Genomic DNA, 17,375 nt, shown 5'->3' with positions numbered 1-17,375 from the left:
AGCTCTCACTAGCTGGTGGCCCTGGCCTGGCCTGGCACGCAGGGATGTGGAGCGGAATTGTCCCTGTCCCTCCCTCTTGCCATGGGAACCTGGGGAGCCAGAGCCATTGCTGATGCAGGACGTCCCATGGCCATAGCTGGCCAGAGTTGGATGCTTCCTCCCGGCGTGGCCTGTCACCAGGGGATCCACTGGCCAGTGCAGGCATGTGGTTCTCCCCAGAGCCTCCAGGCCCAGCCCTGGAGGAACGGCAGGCGGGGCCCCTTGGAGTCCCCGGCCAGCGGGCACAGTTGGGACCCTGACCCTGGCCCTGGGCACCGGGGCCACTGCTGCCCAGCACTGCCCCAGAGGAGATTCCTGAGTGCCGGGCATGCTGTTGACCCCGGTCCCCGCCCAGGGTGGAGACCCTCGTTCCGGTACTACAGCAAGTGGGCGGCGCTGTTCGGGGCGGCCGTCTCGGTGCTCATCATGTTCCTGCTCACCTGGTGGGCGGCCCTCATCGCCATCGGAGTGGTGCTCTTCCTCCTGCTCTACGTGATCTACAAAAAGCCAGGTGCCCTCTGCCCCGCGAGCCCAGAGCTCGACTTAGGGACCCAGGTCCGCCTCGCCAGCCCGAGGGCCCCCAGTGGGCCTGTAGGGCCTCCCACCTAGGCCAAGGGGTGGCCAAGGGTGACGTTGGAAGGCCAGGTGGACCACGCCTGGACTCTGCAGGCCTGTCGGCAGCCATCCTGGGTGACGGAGCCCTGAGACAGGAAACCCAGCTCAGGAGGGAATTCTGCACTTGACCCTGGGCTTTCGGACCCTTGGGAAGGTCTGCCTGGTGGGAGGCCCTTTCCTAGAGTTTGGTACCTTATTGCAGGTGGGGCCTCCAGCCTCGCATCATTAGGGACCCAGCAGTGGGCTGTCCACCTGCCGGGCAGCCGACACGCCCTCCCATCACAATTTGGAGTGGTTTCTAATCTTGCTGTCCCCCACGCTCCCACCCTCAGAGGTCAACTGGGGCTCCTCGGTGCAGGCCGGCTCCTACAACCTGGCCCTCAGCTATTCGGTGGGCCTCAACGAGGTGGAAGACCACATCAAGAACTACCGGTGAGCAGAGGTTCTGGGGCCCCCCAGGGCCTCGAGCCAGGTGGCTTGGCTCTGTCCACCTCCGTGGGCAGCTGGTCTGGGCAGGGCGAAGGAAGGACACCGGGCAGGGGTTGGCAGCCTGAGCAGCAGTGACAAGGGAGATCTAGGGCGGTGGCCTTCACAAAATCTGGAAGAGCTCTTGAGTCACAGCCAAGAAGATGAGTCGTGAGGCGTGCAGGGTCCTGCCTGGGGCCGCCTGGGTTCAGGGTGACCTAGGAGCGGGCAGAGCGGGGGCACCTGCCCTTGGCATCCCTGTGGGCTCCCTCCGGAACTCAGGCCCCTCCCTGCCCCTCCGCAGCCCCCAGTGCCTGGTGCTCACAGGTCCCCCCAACTTCCGCCCTGCCCTGGTGGACTTCGTGGGCACCTTCACCCAGAACCTGAGCCTCATGGTCTGCGGCCATGTGCTCATCGTGAGTGTCCCTGTGCTGCTGGGTGGGCTCAAGCAGAGGCTGGCCAGGGCGGCCCCTCTCCCCCACCGGCCTCTCCTCTTCCTTCCTTCCTCCTCTGCCTGCCTCCTTCCCTCCCCACTCTAATGGAAAACGGGCCTCTCCAGATGCTCCCAGTCCATGTGCCAGGAGGGGGACTGAGTCCTGGGCCAGAGGGCGAAGGCAGCCCCTGACATCACCCACCCCGCCACCCCAGGGTCCCCGCAAGCAGAGGATGCCCGAGCTCCGGCTCATTGCCAATGGGCACACCAAGTGGCTGAACAAGAGGCGGATCAAGGCCTTCTACTCCGATGTCATTGCCGAGGACCTCCGCAGTGGCGTCCAGATTCTTATGCAGGTGCTGTGGTCTGGGAGCCTCCCTGGGGGCTTCTCGCCTCAGGTGTGCCGGGAAGGCCGAGTCCTGGGGACCTGGCTTACGCCCCCGTTTGCTGCAACAGGAAGCCCCGCCCTCTCTTGCATCTCCAGATGTGCTCACAAGGGGCATGTTCTCAGCCTTGGGACCTGGGCTGAGATGTGGAGGCCTGCGGGGTTCTGTGACATTGGCCAGTTCTTGGTTTTGTTTTTCAGTTTTTTTTTTTTTTATATATATATAATTTACATACAGCAAAGTGAAAAAACACTAAGTGCAGAGTTCAATACATGTTTGTGGGTCTAGACGCCATCCAGTGGCATCTGACTGGCACTCAGCTCAAGAGCTAGAATATTTTTGCTCAGGATGCAGCTCAGTGGAAGAGCAGCACTTACCTAGCATGCATGAGACCCTAGGTTCAATCCCCAATACTGAAAAAAAAAAAATCTAGAACATTCCACGTGGCCGTTCATTTACTGCTCAGTTTTCTAATGTAAAATGAGGCCCATGGATAAAATAATCATGGTTGCTGATTCTAAATCAACATATGAGAATTCTCTTAAACAGTTGAAACTATTTCTCAAAACTAAAATATAAAATGCCTGGGTCTTTTTGTGGGGTTATGAAAAACATTTTGGAAGTCGAGGTGATGGTATTGTGAATTCACTAAACAGTGCTAAATGCCACTACATTGTATCTTTTGTGTTTTGTTTTGGAGTTTTTTAAATTCTTCGAATTTTATTTTTTTGAATTGTACACTTAAAAATGAGTTTGCTATGTGAATTTCACCTCAACATTTTCTAAAAAAAGAGGTGGGTGCAGTGGTACCTGCCTGTAATCCCAGCAGCTCAGGAGGCTGAGGCAGGAGGATCAGGAGTTCAAAGCCAGCCTCAGCAACAGTGAGGTGCTAAGCAATTCAGCGAGACCCTGTCTCTAAATAAAATACAAAATAGGGCTGGGGATGTGGCTCAGTGGTCGAGTGCCCCTGAGCTCAATCCCTGGTACCAAAAAAAATTTAATAGGGGAGAAATATAAAAGCTGTCTGGATTAGATGACCCAGGAGTACTCCAAATTTGATATGCAGATTCAAGTCTTGCACTGTGAGAAATAATTTTTTAGAGAAGCAGGAACTAGGCAATTCAGAACTCAAGAGACAGTGAAGCCTGACCCGGGCTTGGAGGAGCCCCTGGGCAACCCTGTCTGTAGTTCCACCTTCTTGTGGTGAGTCCAGGTGGACAGGCCCCCAAGCAGGGATGCATGGAGGGAGGGCGGCTGGGCTGAAGATAGCCCCACCCTGGTCACTGGCAAAGCCCCACCAGCTGGAAGCCTGATCTCCAGCCCCACCCCTTTGACCAACACCCCTCACCACAGGCCGCAGGTCTGGGGAGAATGAAGCCCAACATTCTGGTGGTTGGGTTCAAGAAGAACTGGCAGTCTGCTCACCCAGCCACGGTGGAGGACTACATCGACATCCTACAGTGAGCCAGGGCACAGGCGGTGGGGCCTGGGGTCTGTTGATTTGGGCCATTGGGGTTTCCTGGATCTGGGGAAGTGGACCAGAGCCAGTGGGGACTATAGAAGTTGAGTCCACTTGTTCAAGGTTCAGGGAGTGTGAAGTTTGGCAGGGACCAGGCAGGTGTAGGACAACAGGGAACAGTGGGGACTGTGGTGAAATGCACTAACCAATCCTCCCCATGCAGAAATATGGGCACCCCTGTTGCCAGATCTTTTAATATTTCAGAGTAGCTGCAAGTGTAGGTCTGAGCTCAACAGCCTCCGTGTGGGCTTCAGAAGGCCCCCAGGCAACCAGCTTAGAGAGCTCTGAGAGGGTGTCACTGAGCAGAGCAGTGAAACCAGGTCCCCAAGGACTGAACTCCCTGGGGACTTCAGAGCAGACTCCACACTCTGTTTCCTTCAACTCTTTGCTAAAAACTCCTGCCTGGGGTGCTTTTTTGTGCTGATGTTGCACGGAGGCCAAGTCTGGAGACCAAGGCCAGAGGCCGTGCGTGCAAGGCTGAGAGTTGACGCCCTGGGACCTGCTAACTGCTCACTGTTCGACCAGCTCAGAGCAACCCTCCCTCCCACTGCCTCTACTGAAACTGCATCAGGAGGTGGAGGAAAACTGTCGCTGGGCTCCCCCAGCTGCAGCGTCCTAAGACAACCGAGGGTGTACGTGGAGGAGTCCCAGGACACACGCTGGGCCCATGGCGTCGCATTGCAGCGGTGGCTGCTGTACACTGTGTCAATCAAGCAATAAGTAGGGGATGGCGGGCGTCTTCTAGACATTCGTTACAACAGCCTAGGGCACGAGTGAGTCCTGTCCTGTGGGCACACCCGCCCTTCCGTTCACGGTCTCCCCTGTTTAATCCCCAAACCAGCAGGTCGCTTCCTTTGTTATGTGGTGGAGGCAAATCGTCCCACTTGTGCATGTGTCAGGTGGCGATGATGCTGAGCATTCCCCGGCTGCGGGCAGAGCCGTGAGGGTTAACCCAGTCCTCCAGGAGGACAGGGTGTGACTGGAAGCCAGGCCCAACTGAGTGTCCTGAGGGGTCCCCTGGACGCTACAGTTCTGAGGCCCAGAGGGGAGGAGGGGCATGGTGGGAAGCAGGGCCAACTCTGGACATCGGACCTCCCGGGAGCCGGGTCACCTCCTGGGTGGAGCTGGGGCCGTGAGGAGCCTGATGCTGCCTCCTCTTTCCAGCGACGCCTTTGATTTCAACTTTGGCGTGTGCGTGTTGAGGATGCGCGAGGGGCTGAACATCTCCGAGACCATGCAGGCTCACAGTGAGTGCATGCCCTGTCCCAAACTGGAAGGGATTCCAAAAGTTCTGGAACTCGACGTCTTTTGAAGTAGGACAGAAGAGGCTGGACACCCAAGGAATTTTCAGGAAGCGGGTTTATGGGAGGCAGGGTTCAGATGTGACTCTCGCTGAAAAATTCTTCCTCTGAACAAAGATTTTGGAAATTCTTTGAACTTTATATCTAGTATAGAGGGGCTGGGGGCAGGACTTGGAGGGTCACAGGACAAGTGCTTTCCGTTCCATCCTCTAGACCGGAAGCAGGTTTCACAAGTTTTCACCCACAAAACAGAGATAATGTCTTTTTGTACAATAAGCTTGCAGACTAACTCTGTCACAGCTTTTGTGTGCAAACCTGCATTTACAAGACAGAGGAAACTGCCAACCACAATAACCGCTGCAGACATCCTGCTGATCTGTGACAAGAGAAGCTTAATTATGGCCAGGGTCTTTGGGATGGGGGTACCTCTGCTTCACCTGAAGTGGCGGAGGGAAGAGAGGGAAAATCCAGAAGGAATGAAAGGTCACAGACTCACAGAACATCAGCCCTTGATGGTCTCTAGATACCACTGGGTTTCCAAGGGGGGAAACTAAGGTCCCGGGAGGGGAAGTGACCAGCTCAAGGTGATGCTTCCAGCTGAGGAGCTTGTCCACGTGAAGACCTCAGAGTAGGAAAATACTCACCTCAAGGCTGTGGAATCTGGATGTTTTTGTTCTCCAAGGACATCTTTGGGGGCGCGGAACAGGGTTGTGTCTTACATTCGAAAGTCAAACATGCAGACTCTGAATTGCTACTATTTAGAAGTGTGAAAGGAGGAAAATCCGTGAGGAGAGATGGAGGGCAGACTGGGAGCCTGGCAGTGGGACTCCGCACTTCGTGCAGGCAGGGAACAGGTCACCGAGGCGAGGGTGCGCCTGGCCCAGGGAGCGAGGCAATTAACACTTCCGCAGCCAGCATTTGCCAAGTCGGTGACCGAGCTCACGCTGGGTACAGAGGGACCAAGCACAGCCTCTGTCCCCGGGGCAAAGCAGACACTCATGCCGACACAGGTCATCTGGCGTCTGGAGGAGACAATGGGGGTTCTGGGGAGGCCTTCGGCGTTGAGGGGCCTGGCTGGGGAAAGGCTGCTCCCAGCACAGGGGCATCCTGGCTCAGCCCTGAGGCGGGATGAGCTGAGCCTGTAGGAGGAGCGGGAGGAGCTAGGGGCGGGCCAGGCCGGAGGGAGCCGCCCGGGTGCTTGGGGACGTTCTTCCCAGTGTTCAGGGAGCCCTGATAGATGAAGAGCCCTGGGCGCCCCTGGGTGAGGAGAGCCTGCAAACCCAGCTGCCCCCGGTCTTTTGCAGTTAATCCCGTGTTCGACCCTGCGGAGGACGGCAAGGGAGCCAGCGCCCGCGGGGCCAGGCCATCTGTGTCGGGCACATGTCAGTCTCCACCCACTCGGAGGTTCAGGGTGTTCTGGCCCAGGCGGGCTGCTCCTGGCGGCCATCTGGGGACTCAGCCAAGGGCAGATGGTTTTTCCTTGGGAGAGCAGTGCCTGAGTAACTGGGTTGAGTAACCAGGTGGACTTGGCCCTGTTAAAGAGTGCTGGTCCTCGGGGAGAAGCAGGGCTCCAGGACCCAAGTCCCCTGCAAGGCCCCTCTTGAACGTGTTCAGGGGCAGAATGGCAATCTTCTTCCACCAATGCCCTGGGAGGCAGGGGAACCTGCAGTAGGCGCGGGGGCCCTGTGGCATTTGTGAAGAGGTGAGTGGGCAGCCCTGGGGGGCACTGGGTCTCCCTGGCCCCTAAGTGCCCACCAGAACCTGGGGAGAGAGAAGCTGGGAACCAGGGAGGGGCATGTGTCAGCCTGTGTGTCCAGGGCCACATGCCTGAGAATCTGAGTCTTGGCACCAGGAGAGAATGAGCTGGGCTCTGGCCAGGCCTGCCCAGATGGGTCTGCTGCTGCGGCCACATCCTGGGGTGAATGGCAGGCCCACCTTACCGGGCAGCGAGCTGTCTCCAGGCAGGCTGGCCTGCTCTGACCCAGCCCTCCTCTCCTGCAGTGGACCCTGAGGCCCTGGTGCGGGAAGAGCAGGCCAGCACCGTCTTCCAGTCGGAGCAGGGCAAGAAGACCGTGGACATATACTGGCTCTTTGATGATGGAGGTCAGGACTCCCCAGATACTGGCTCCCCCATGCCCTGGGACTGTCCTCTCTCCCTGTCCCTGCAATCTCTTGGCCTGTCCTTCCTGGCGGGCTCTCCTTAAGGCCTCTGCTTGGACCTGGAGTCCAGCAAAGTGGGCAGGGTCCCCAGACTAGGTTTAGTAACGGATGGGCTTGGCCAGGGAGCCCAACTGGGCCCCTGTCCCTGGCCTCCTGCCTTTTCAGCTGTGAAGTGGGGAGGTGAGCTGAGGTCGACAAGAGAAGAACCTTCTCACTGCATAGTCCCTGGCGTCCCAGCCACTGCCAGAGTCGGGGACATGGGACAGTGCACAGGAGAGTGATAGGAAGGCTCTTCACAGAAACACACCTCTCCTGTTTTCCTTAAAACAAGATTCTTGTCTTTATATTTCCCACCTTTGACAGAGTCATAGCTGGAGAGAAAATATCCCTGCTTCAAAAGAGTACAACCAAGCTTCAGTATTCCAGGTTCCCACATCCATACTTACAACCCAGCACAGGCCAAAAATATTCAGAACTGGGACAGACTTTTTTCTCACCATTATTTCGAACCAGTGAAGTACAACTACTATTTACGCAGATTTACAATAGAGCTGGTATTCTAGAGACAATTTAAAGTATACAGTAAGATGTGGGTAGGTGATGCAGGTACTATGCCCTTTCATATATGGGACTTGAGCACAGGTGGACTCAGCATGAAGGGGGTCCTGGACACAAACCCCTGCAGACCGGAGCGGACTGTATATTCTATTAATGACAGATAATTCAGGCTGAGCACTACCAACCTATGTCTGGCCCAGTTCTCTAACCTGACACAATCTCTTCTACAAACGAGGAGACCAGGGAATGGAGGACGAGGCCTTGAAACACGGGGACTGGTCCTTGGCCTTACTTGGATGACAGGGAGGATGAGGGCTCTGACCCATTGGTCAAATGTTCAATTTTCTGGAAATGCCATCAATATAGATCTCCATATGCAATCCCCCCATTATCCAGTGCCAGCTTGTTTATTTGAAAACACCAAAATAAATAAATAAATACGATAAAAATTTAAAAATAAAAATAAAAACACCACTGACCAAATAGGCACTGGGTACCATGGCCACTGGGGTTTAGTCTGGTGAGTTCTTAGGCAGGCAGGCAAGCTGAGGTCCAGAGACGGGAAGGGGTCTGCCCATGGTGGCACAATGGGACAGAAACCCACCAGGAGCTGTCCCCTGAGAATTTTCCTCTTGGTTTCTGGGGACCCTCCTTGCCAGGCCTCACCCTCCTCATCCCCTATCTCCTTCGCCGCAAGAAGAGGTGGAGCAAATGCAAGATCCGGGTGTTCGTTGGGGGCCAGGTCAACAGGATGGACCAGGAAAGGAAGGCGTAAGTTGGAGCCCCCACCTCCCCTGTCCTCCCCCACCACCCTCACGTGGGCCTTGGAATTGTCCCAAAGCTCAGGCAGGGTCTCTCCAGGCCACAGGGATGGTGATTGGGGCTCTGGTCAGGAGAGGCTTCTCTCCATTTCAGGAATTGTTAGGACTTCTTGTCCACCTTTAACCAGATACCAACACCCTATCTTTGCTATGATGGAGAAGGAATGTTGAGATTTAAAATCACAAACTGCTCAAGGAGAAGCCTATGTGAAATGAAGTCCCCTTCCTCCTGAGAAAGGAAACAGGAGTTAGAATCCTTCAGGGCAACGTCCCCAGAGTGCAGGACACAGGCTCAGAGACGAGAGAGACGCCCTGAGTGGTCAGGAGATAGGGCAACACCATACCACTGATTCTTTTGATGAGAAGTGATTTTTAACTCCCCTTCAATGCTGTGGCTGATTTGGTGGGAAAAGGTCTTTGTTTAGTGTTGGTTTGTCCTTCCCCTCAGTAGTCATGCTGAGCTCCCTGTCTAAGCAAGAGGAGTGGGCCTGGGCTCACAGGGTTGACCAGAATTTAGTGGCATTGGTTTATTTACATGGATTTTAATTATCACCTCTTTCTGCCACGACAGGCTAATTTCTGTTTAAATACGAAATGTACCTAAGTGTATTGGTTGGTTTTCATTACTATATTGAAATACTTGAGGCCATCTACTTTATAGAGAAAAGAGGTTTATTTTGGCTCATGCTCCTGGAGATGCAGGTCTAGGGGTTATATCTGGTGATAGCCTTCTTATTGGGCAGAGTCTCAAGATGGCACAGGGCATCACATAGCAAGAGGCAGGGAGGGCACAAGGGAGTGTGTGCTTCTGGTCTCTCTCCCTCTTCATATAAAGCGACAGGATTCAGTCAGGGATTCAGCTTCTAATTCAGTCCTAATCACCTCCCAAATTCACCTCCTCCCTGCAAACGCCACAGTCAGATTAAGTTCCACCCTCCTAATACCTCTTGCTGGGGAATAAATTTTCAACTTGAGCTCAGGGGACAAACCATATTCAAATCATGGCACTCATTCAGAACACATGTTGCTCTGTAAACGACAAGCAAGTGGATCGTGAGCAGGTGGCCCGCAGGCAGCAGCTGCAGGCAGGTGGAATCAGGCAACTGACGCTTTACAGCAAGGTCGAGGGAGGTCCAAGGTTGTGGGATGGCATCTGCGGTTCGCCCCATCATAGTTAACAGACCCTCGCACGGGGGCCTCTAGTGTCCTTTGCAGCTGTCCTGGCGGTGACACCACGGTCAGGACAAGCGGGGAGTCCTGGCCGCTGCCCTTGCCCTGTGCGTGGGTTGTGCCATGATCTCTTCCTCTGCTCACCCCAGCAGTCCCATCTCTCTGTTCTCGCCCTGCTGAGGACTTTGCCACCCAAAGTCCCTTCTCTACGAGACTGAGGACAGCATTGCTTGGGAACAGTAGCTCTGGGCCTCTGGGGTCTCTAGAAAGCGCAGAGGCCAAGGAGGCTGTGTCATGGCCTCAGCTTCCTGTCCAGGTTCTGGGCAGGAGGAGTTCAGTGCAGCTGGTCAAGCTCGAGGCTGTGGTGCGGCCTGTCCTTTGCACAGAGGTTAGGAACAGTCCTATGCCACCCAACTGTCTCTTCATGGGCCACATGACCTGCTCTCAGGGTGACCCCAGAGCAGGCCTATGCTGCCTCCTGCCCAGGTGCTGCCCAGGCCTGCTGGCCCCAACCACTGCCACACACCAAGATGGATCTGCCCAGCTCTGCTTTCAAAATCTTACTCTACTCCCCCAAGTTCAAGAACCAGCAGTCGCTTGACTGCTGGGTACAGCTGGTCATTCAGGCCGGTCTTCCCATCCCAGTCTCCTGGCATGCGCCAAGCTATCCCAGCTGGCTCTTCACTGTCCCTGCCCTATGCCATTGCTCCCCTCCAGTGTGTACAGCGGGCCCTAATGAAGGGGGCACATTGGAACCATGTGCTGCCTTACCAAGACCTGTCCTACCAGGGGAACTGTGACTGAAGGTCTGAAGGTTTCTTGGGTGGTTCCAAGATGGACTCTTGGGCTGGGATGTATCTCAGCAGTATAGCTCTCGCCCAGTGACTGCAGGCTCTGGACTTGATCCCCAGTACAGCAAAAAAAAAAAAAAAGGACATTCCCCCGCTTGACACCCGTGGCCCTTTAGCGTTCTTCCCCACAATGCGCCGCCCAGCCAGATGGCTACCCGCCCCGCGCCATCTTCCCTGACTGCTGCACACCACACTGGCTTCTCCTCTCCTGTTAGATCCAAAATCCATGCCTGTGGCCTGCCCCTCCTTCTTCGCTGCCCAGTTCTTTTGTTGCGTCTGGCACTTTTTAATTTCTCGTTTCCAACCTTCCTATTCCTGGAGGCCAGGAAACCTTGTGTCCCCTGGGAGCTGGTTAGAATTGCAGAACCCCAGGCCCCAGCCAGACCAGCTGAATCAGAACCACCGTCACCAGGTCTCAGCAGAGGTGTAGACACCTTAACGTTTGAAAGGCACTAACACAGAGGTGGCCACCAGATGCTTGGGCAATTCTGGTCAGGCTTTTCCATGTCACTTGTCATGAGCTGACCTGCTTTGTTGGTAATCCTTATCGTTGGTCCCTACTCCTCTGTCAGAATGTCAATGCCATCAGGCAGAGTGGGGTCTCTTTTGCTCACAAATCTAAACAGTAGGTGCTTAATACAAGTTGAAGAAATGAATACATTTTAAAAAATCTGCCTCTGTCCCCAGGATCATTTCCCTGTTGAGCAAGTTCCGACTGGGATTCCATGAAGTTCACATCCTCCCTGACATCAATCAGAAGCCACGGGCTGAGCAGTGAGTTCTCAGGGTCGGGGGATCCAGGCAGAAAGGCCAGCTGTGTGACCTGCAGACCCGCTGCCTCCCGCGCCCGTGCCACCCCACTGGCTCTTCGGCTGCTGCTCACTCAGGCCAAGCACCATATCCGGGGATCTTTGCTCGTCCACTTGCATTCAACCCACCCCCCGGCTGCATAGCTGGGTCCAGGACAGACGCATCAGGCCCTGGCAAGGCCTTCCCTGCCCGTTAGTCTCCGTCCCAGGATTCCGTGTAGACATTTACAAATCCTCCTCTTTATATTTATTTGCCTCTTATTGCAGCAGGGCAGGGTCCCAGGAGGGGGGCATAGTCTGACCCATAGGCTGTTGTGAGCCAGACACAGACTGTGCCCAGTGACCGCGTGCCAAGTGGAGGGGCGGGGGCAGGTAGAATCCAGGTCCATCACTGTGGACGGCTCGGAGAAGTCTGGCGGAATGCCAGGTATAAGTGTCAGAGCTGAATTCCACATGGAAGCCGCTTCCACGTAAAGGGCAGCATCTTTGGCTTCCACCCTGTGTCCCTGTGCACTACCTCCAGCTCCCTCCAGGAACCTGGTTTCTCTGGAGATGGGGCCATCTCACTGGCCTCTCCTGCTTTCTCTCCAGCATCAAGCGGTTTGAGGACATGATTGCTCCCTTCCGCCTGAATGATGGCTTCAAGGACGAGGCCACTGTGGCTGAGATGAGGCGGGACTGCCCGTGGAAGATCTCCGATGAAGAGATTAACAAGAACAGAATCAAGGTGTGAAAGAGAGGGAAGGGCTGTGCTGGGTGGGGGTGGGGCCCAAGGCATGCCACCAGCTCAGGCCATGTGTCCCTTGGATCAGAGCTTCCTGAGCCCAGCTGCCCTTGACTCCAGCCTCTGTGGTACCCTCAAGCCACAATGCTTGGGCTGAGGGGTGACCGGCTGTGAACTCAGTGCTGTCCTTGGCACGAGAGCCTGATCCTTCTGCCATTAATGCCCCCGGCAGTGGCAGGGAATAGAGATTAGGGACACTGCTAAACACCCTACAGTGCACAGTCTGGTTCCCACAACAAAAAATTGTCCATCCAAGCTGGGCACACTGGCATATGCCTGTAATCCCAGCGGCTCAGGAGGCTGAGGCAGGAGGATGGTGAGTTCAAAGCCAGCCTCAGCGAAAAGCAAGGTGCTAAGCAACTCAGTGAGACCCTGTCTCTAAATAAAATACAAAATAGGGCTGAGGGTGTGGCTCATGGTGGAGCATCCCTGAGTTCAATCCCGAGTACCAAAAAAAAAAAAAAAAAAAAAAAAACCTGTCCACCTGAAATGCACATAGTGAGAGGCCGAGAATCCCGGATGTGACTAACTCACCACCCTCAGTTTTCTGTTCTCTAAGATGGGGTGACCCCTTTGTTAGCACAAAAAGACTGGGCAGGACAGAAACGAAGTTCCACACAGGAAGGGGATGTAGGATGAAGTGGCGATGGTTGACCCACTTTCCTGGTGGAAAATGAGCCACTGAACACAGAAAGGGACTGGGTTTCTAGAGGTTACTTTGAGGAGTGGTCTAGTGAGTGTATCAGTTTGGGCACTCAGGAAACAGATTTGTGAGAATTTGAAATTTGTTTTTACTGGGCAGTTTTTTTACTTGGAGAAGAATGGAGGGCCTGGGGTCAGCGTTTATCTCCTTCCCTTCAGGGTCCCATTGTCCTGTCACGGGAGAGGATTTATTTGGGGAAGGATCAATGCTTTGGCTTCCTTTCTGGGACTGTTCTGTCATTGGGAAAGAATGCACTGGGAAAGCTACCAATGAATGTCTTGCTTCCTCACTCCCTTTTCTCAGGTCTCACCAAGTTGGGTTTTTTCCATTTTCAATATCTGATACCTGCCCCTTCTCTTGAGCATCAGTCCCTTCTAAACAATGTAAAGACAGGCCCCACACACTCTGGAGAAGCCCCTGACCCCAGGGCTTATGCAGCCAGTTGGCACTTTGGAAAATTCTGGATAAAGTGTAATGTCCACAGGAAGTTCCCCCATAATTTGTCACAGGGAGGACCCCTCCCTGCTCTGAGTTTCCTCGTCTTGAATGTGGAGTCTCTTCCAAGTATCAGGCCCTCTGCCTGGGGTTTCTCGTGGTTATCTCACATGACCCTCACATGACCCTCTCCTCATCCCCACTCCCAGGACATTTTCTTATCAGGGAGGCCTCGTGACTCACGCAGGCTCTCTCCGCTGTGAAAGGTCAGTGCTGAGTCTTGAACCCAGCCAAGGGCTCCCTCTCCTGCTGGTCATGGTCAGGCAAGGAAAAACGCCGGTGGCTTCTGGGAGCAGGTGAACTTGGTGCTCCATTGCTCTGAGGGTCCCCTTCTGGGGCAGGAGAGTCTGTAGTCATTTAGGAGGACTCAGTCAGGGTGTCAGCTGGACTTGGCAGGGGGACCACTGCTCTCAAGGATGCGGGAAGTGACTGCCTGGCTTTCCCTCGCCCCAGTCCCTCCGGCAGGTGAGACTGAATGAGATTCTGCTGGAGTACTCCCGAGAGGCTGCTCTGGTTGTCATGTAAGTGGAGCCTGACTGGTGGGAGGAGCCTTCGGTGGGAGGAGCCTGTCAGCGGGCAGGCGTGGTGGGAGAGGATCAGGAAGTGGGCGGAGTCTCAGCACGTGGCTGGCCTCTCCTGAGTGTCAGCTGGCAGAGATCTGGGCCCTCAGGTGTCCGAGGAGCTGCTGACTGCCTCTCCCTGTTGGGTTTGCTTTGTTGCCTTTTCCTGCCAAACCAGGTTTGGCAAAAGGGGGATCCAGCTCATTCCAGAAGCTGATCTATTCTTTTTTTGTGGGAATTGCCTAGTCCTCTTTGGCCATCAGTTAAACCTCTCCTGATGTTGGTGCCAAGTCTGGGCAGCAGAAACAGAGGCCTACCCCAGCCCCCACTGTCCCTATTGGATCTACATCCAGTTCCAAGCTGTCCCTGCTGGGTGTCAGCCCGGGCTGAGCAAGTGGAAGGTGATAGAGGCTCAGTGTGGCTCGGGCTGATCTGAGACCAAGAGGAACACTGCAGACAGCCAACCACTCTGAGCCTGCAGCTCAGAGGATGAGGGGGGGTTGACTTTCTTTTATTCCCTGGGGACAACCACTTGGAAATTCTGCAGGAAGGCCTAGAAGCCTGCAGAACCTGTTTGTTCCTACCTGGAAGCCGGAATCAACTACATAATTTGCAGGCCTCATAATACAAAATGAAAATGGATGGCCCTTCATCAGCATGCTGAGATGCAGGCCTCCTTTTCAAAGCAATGTCTCTTATATTCTCACATAGGATGTATGGACTCCCCCCCACCCCCACAGTACTGGGAATTGAACCCAGGAGCATCCTCCCACTGAGCTAGTCTTTTTATTATTTATTTTTAAAGTTAAATCTTTTTTTTTTTTACACAATACCTTTATTTTATTTATTTATTTATTTATTTATTATTTTTATGCAGTGCTGAGGATCGAACCCAGTGCCTCACACGTGCTAGATAAATGCTCTGCCACTGAGCTACGATCCCAGCCCTTTTTTATTTTGAGACAGGGTCTCACTGAGTGGCTCAGGCTAACCTTGAACTTGCAATCCTCCTGCCTCAGCCTCCTGAGTCACTGGGATTACAGGTGCGCACCACCACACCTGGCTAATAAGGTCTCTCTCTCTCTCTCTTTTTTTTTCCTAAAAAAATCTCATGGTGGTGGGAAGGAGGAGGCAGAGGTGGAACACAGTGATGGTAGGCTGATAGCTGTTGTAGATGGATGGTGTGGGCATTTGACTTTAGGGCAAATATTTCAACATTCACGTGTTTGAATATTCCCATAAATCTGCAAGGTACGGGCTGCCTTGGAGAGCAGTCATGATATCATGAGCAGAAAGTGCCCATGAAGACTCTTTTTCTCCATAGAGAAGGCCCCCAAAGCTAGCCCCACACACTGTGCTTGGAGTGTGTGCTCATGTAGAGGGGATCTGAGGCTCTGGGCCATGACCCACACCCACCCTTCGATATCCCAGGTACAGTGGTGTGCACCTGCAGCCCTAGCTACCTGGGAGGCTGAGGCAGGAGGATTGCTTGAGCCCAGGAGTTCAAGGCCAGCAATGTAGCAAGACCTGATCTCTTAAAACAAAAACAGAAGAAAAAAAGAATGAACAAACTCAATTAGTGTTTAGGAATCACATCTTAGTCCATTCAGGCTGCTAAAACAAAATACCACACACCAAGTGGCTTATAAACAACAGAAACTTATTTCTTATGGTTCTGGACACTGGGAAGCACAAGGTCAAGGTCCCAGCACATTCAGAGCCTGGGAAGGGCCAGCTTCCTGGTTCATAGATGGCGCCTTCTTACTGTGTCATCTCATGGTGGCAGGATCCAGGGAGCTTCCCGGGGCCTTTTTTGTAAGAGCACTGGTTCCCCTCAGGAGGGCTCCACTGGTGACCTACTCACCCCACAAAGGTCCTGCCTCCTAAAACCTAATACCTAACACCATAGCCCAGGTGGTAAGGATTTCAACATGGAGTTTTGCGGGGGCACCTGTATTCAGGCCATAGCAAACTGTTAGGACTTGCTAACTTTGGTCCCTCCCAGTCACTTCATATGTGCCCGGCCAGTGGGACCTGGAGAACTCCTAATACCCTATGTAGTATGGAAGTCACCGTTGGGGCAGATTAGCGGAGAGCATAGAAGTCTATACTGGGCCCTTGCGTCCTTCCCTGGGCCTCAGCACCCTGTCCCCCCAGATGTTATCACAGCTGCCTGGCCCTGCCCAGAGGGGAGCGCCCCGCACTCAGTTCTGGTGACCACTTGCGGCAGGATCTTCTGAGTTGACCTCTCACTTGTGGCACTTTTCTGGGCCACTTAAGGCATGTCCAGGTGATGGAAGCAGGACCCTAATCAATGCAAACCTTCCTGAGCCCAGACCCCATGTGACCACACAGGTTGTGTGCTCAAGAAACAGATTCTGCCCCAAAGAGTCGGTCCTGGAGAGTTTAGAGAGGTGATGATTTTCTAGGAAGAAAGTGCTCCACGTTTCCTTGCTCTGGGAACGGTGATAAGGAAAGGGACTGTGTTTATCTCAGGCCTTTGGCCTAGCAGAAACTGTTCCCAGGGCAGAGTTGACTCAAGGTGTGGACGGGGTCAGAAGGCAAGACAGCAGCTTCATCCTTCTGACGGCTGCCAGACGTTTCCTTGGGTGGGCGTGTGTGCCCTTCCTTGTGCACGGGTGTGCAAACCACAGCTTTGCAGAGCCTCCTCTTTTCAGAGGAGCAGGGCTGTATTTCATCTCTGCTACGAGCTCACTGTGTGGCTGTGGGTAAGTGGCCCCATTTCTCTCCAGCCTCAGTGTCTTCCCCTAATGATCCAAAGAAGAGTTATACTCAAGTATTTCCAAGATTCTCTTTCATGCTAACACGCTGTGAGTCCAGGGCTGTAAGATGAGAAATTTCATCATGAGAGGTGACCCAGGCTGGCACCTCTCCTTTCCTCTCCCCCCTGCACCTCAGGACTGCATAGGAAAAGCCCACTCCTCATGGGATTAGCTGATACAAAATGGCGATGTGTCCAGGCGCCTTGGAGAAGGGAGCTGTACCCCCACTGCCCGCGACTCAGCAGCAGTTGTTGCCTGAAGGGGCCCCCAGCTCTTGAGCCTTCTCCACAGGGAGAACAGACAGCTGCATCTGTGCTACTGATCTCCAAGTTGGAGGCAGGCCCGGGGTTTCTCAGAGTGCAGTCAGAGGTCAACTTCACCGGAACTGCAGGGCAACTGCAGAAAATGCAAATTCCTCAGTCCTACAAATCAGGATCTGGGATGGAGCCCAGGACCCTGCACTCCCCAGAAATTCTGTTGTTGTTGGATTTTTTTTTTTTTTTTTTTTTTTTTTTTTTGTACTGGGGATTGAATCCAGAGGAACTTGACCATTGAGCCACATCCCTAACAGCCCCCACCGCCCCCACTTTTAAAAATTTGCAATAGGATCTCACTAAATTGCTTAGGACCTTGCTAAATTGCTGAGACTGGGCTTGAACTTGTAATCCTCCTGTCTTAGCCTCCCAGATTGCTGGGATTACAGGTGTGTACCACCAAGCCTGGCTTCCCCTGGAATTGTGAAGATCATAAAAAAAAAAAAAAAAAAAAAAAAAAAACTCTCAAGCCTCAGTGCAATGACATTGGAAAAATCACATTACTGACATTTTGGAGAGCATGCTGGTAGCAATTTTGTACAGCCTGTTTCCGGCAGCCCTTGATTGTCAGCTTCTACTAATCAGCAGTTTATCCAGTTAACACCCCCG

The 17,375-nt window shown here is 53.9% G+C and overlaps 1 protein-coding gene across 16 annotated transcripts in view; it reads left to right on the top strand.

The window, feature by feature from the left end:
- Window positions 1-17,375, top strand: part of SLC12A3 (solute carrier family 12 member 3) — a 33,309-nt gene that overhangs the window by 13,178 nt on the left and 2,756 nt on the right. For 5 of the 16 annotated variants that reach the window (XM_079118343.1, XM_079118344.1, XM_079118337.1 and 2 more), the window contains 14 exons: window positions 395-550; window positions 987-1,086; window positions 1,424-1,535; window positions 1,768-1,908; window positions 3,292-3,398; window positions 4,622-4,704; window positions 6,063-6,140; window positions 6,760-6,861; window positions 8,136-8,247; window positions 11,006-11,092; window positions 11,719-11,854; window positions 13,563-13,630; window positions 14,788-14,822; window positions 16,589-17,340. In XM_079118343.1, the coding sequence (XP_078974469.1) occupies window positions 395-550; window positions 987-1,086; window positions 1,424-1,535; window positions 1,768-1,908; window positions 3,292-3,398; window positions 4,622-4,704; window positions 6,063-6,140; window positions 6,760-6,861; window positions 8,136-8,247; window positions 11,006-11,092; window positions 11,719-11,854; window positions 13,563-13,630; window positions 14,788-14,822; window positions 16,589-17,007 (1,736 nt within the window). In that variant the 3' untranslated portion in view covers window positions 17,008-17,340. The other 11 variants (XR_013760355.1, XM_079118347.1, XM_079118346.1 and 8 more) reach the window with 8 other exon arrangements.

Source organism: Sciurus vulgaris (genome assembly GCF_902686455.1).
Source record: "Sciurus vulgaris genome assembly, chromosome: 17".
Lineage (NCBI taxonomy): Eukaryota > Metazoa > Chordata > Mammalia > Rodentia > Sciuridae > Sciurus > Sciurus vulgaris.
Note: the sequence above shows the minus strand (reverse complement) of the source record. Positions and strands in the feature narration are given on the sequence as shown.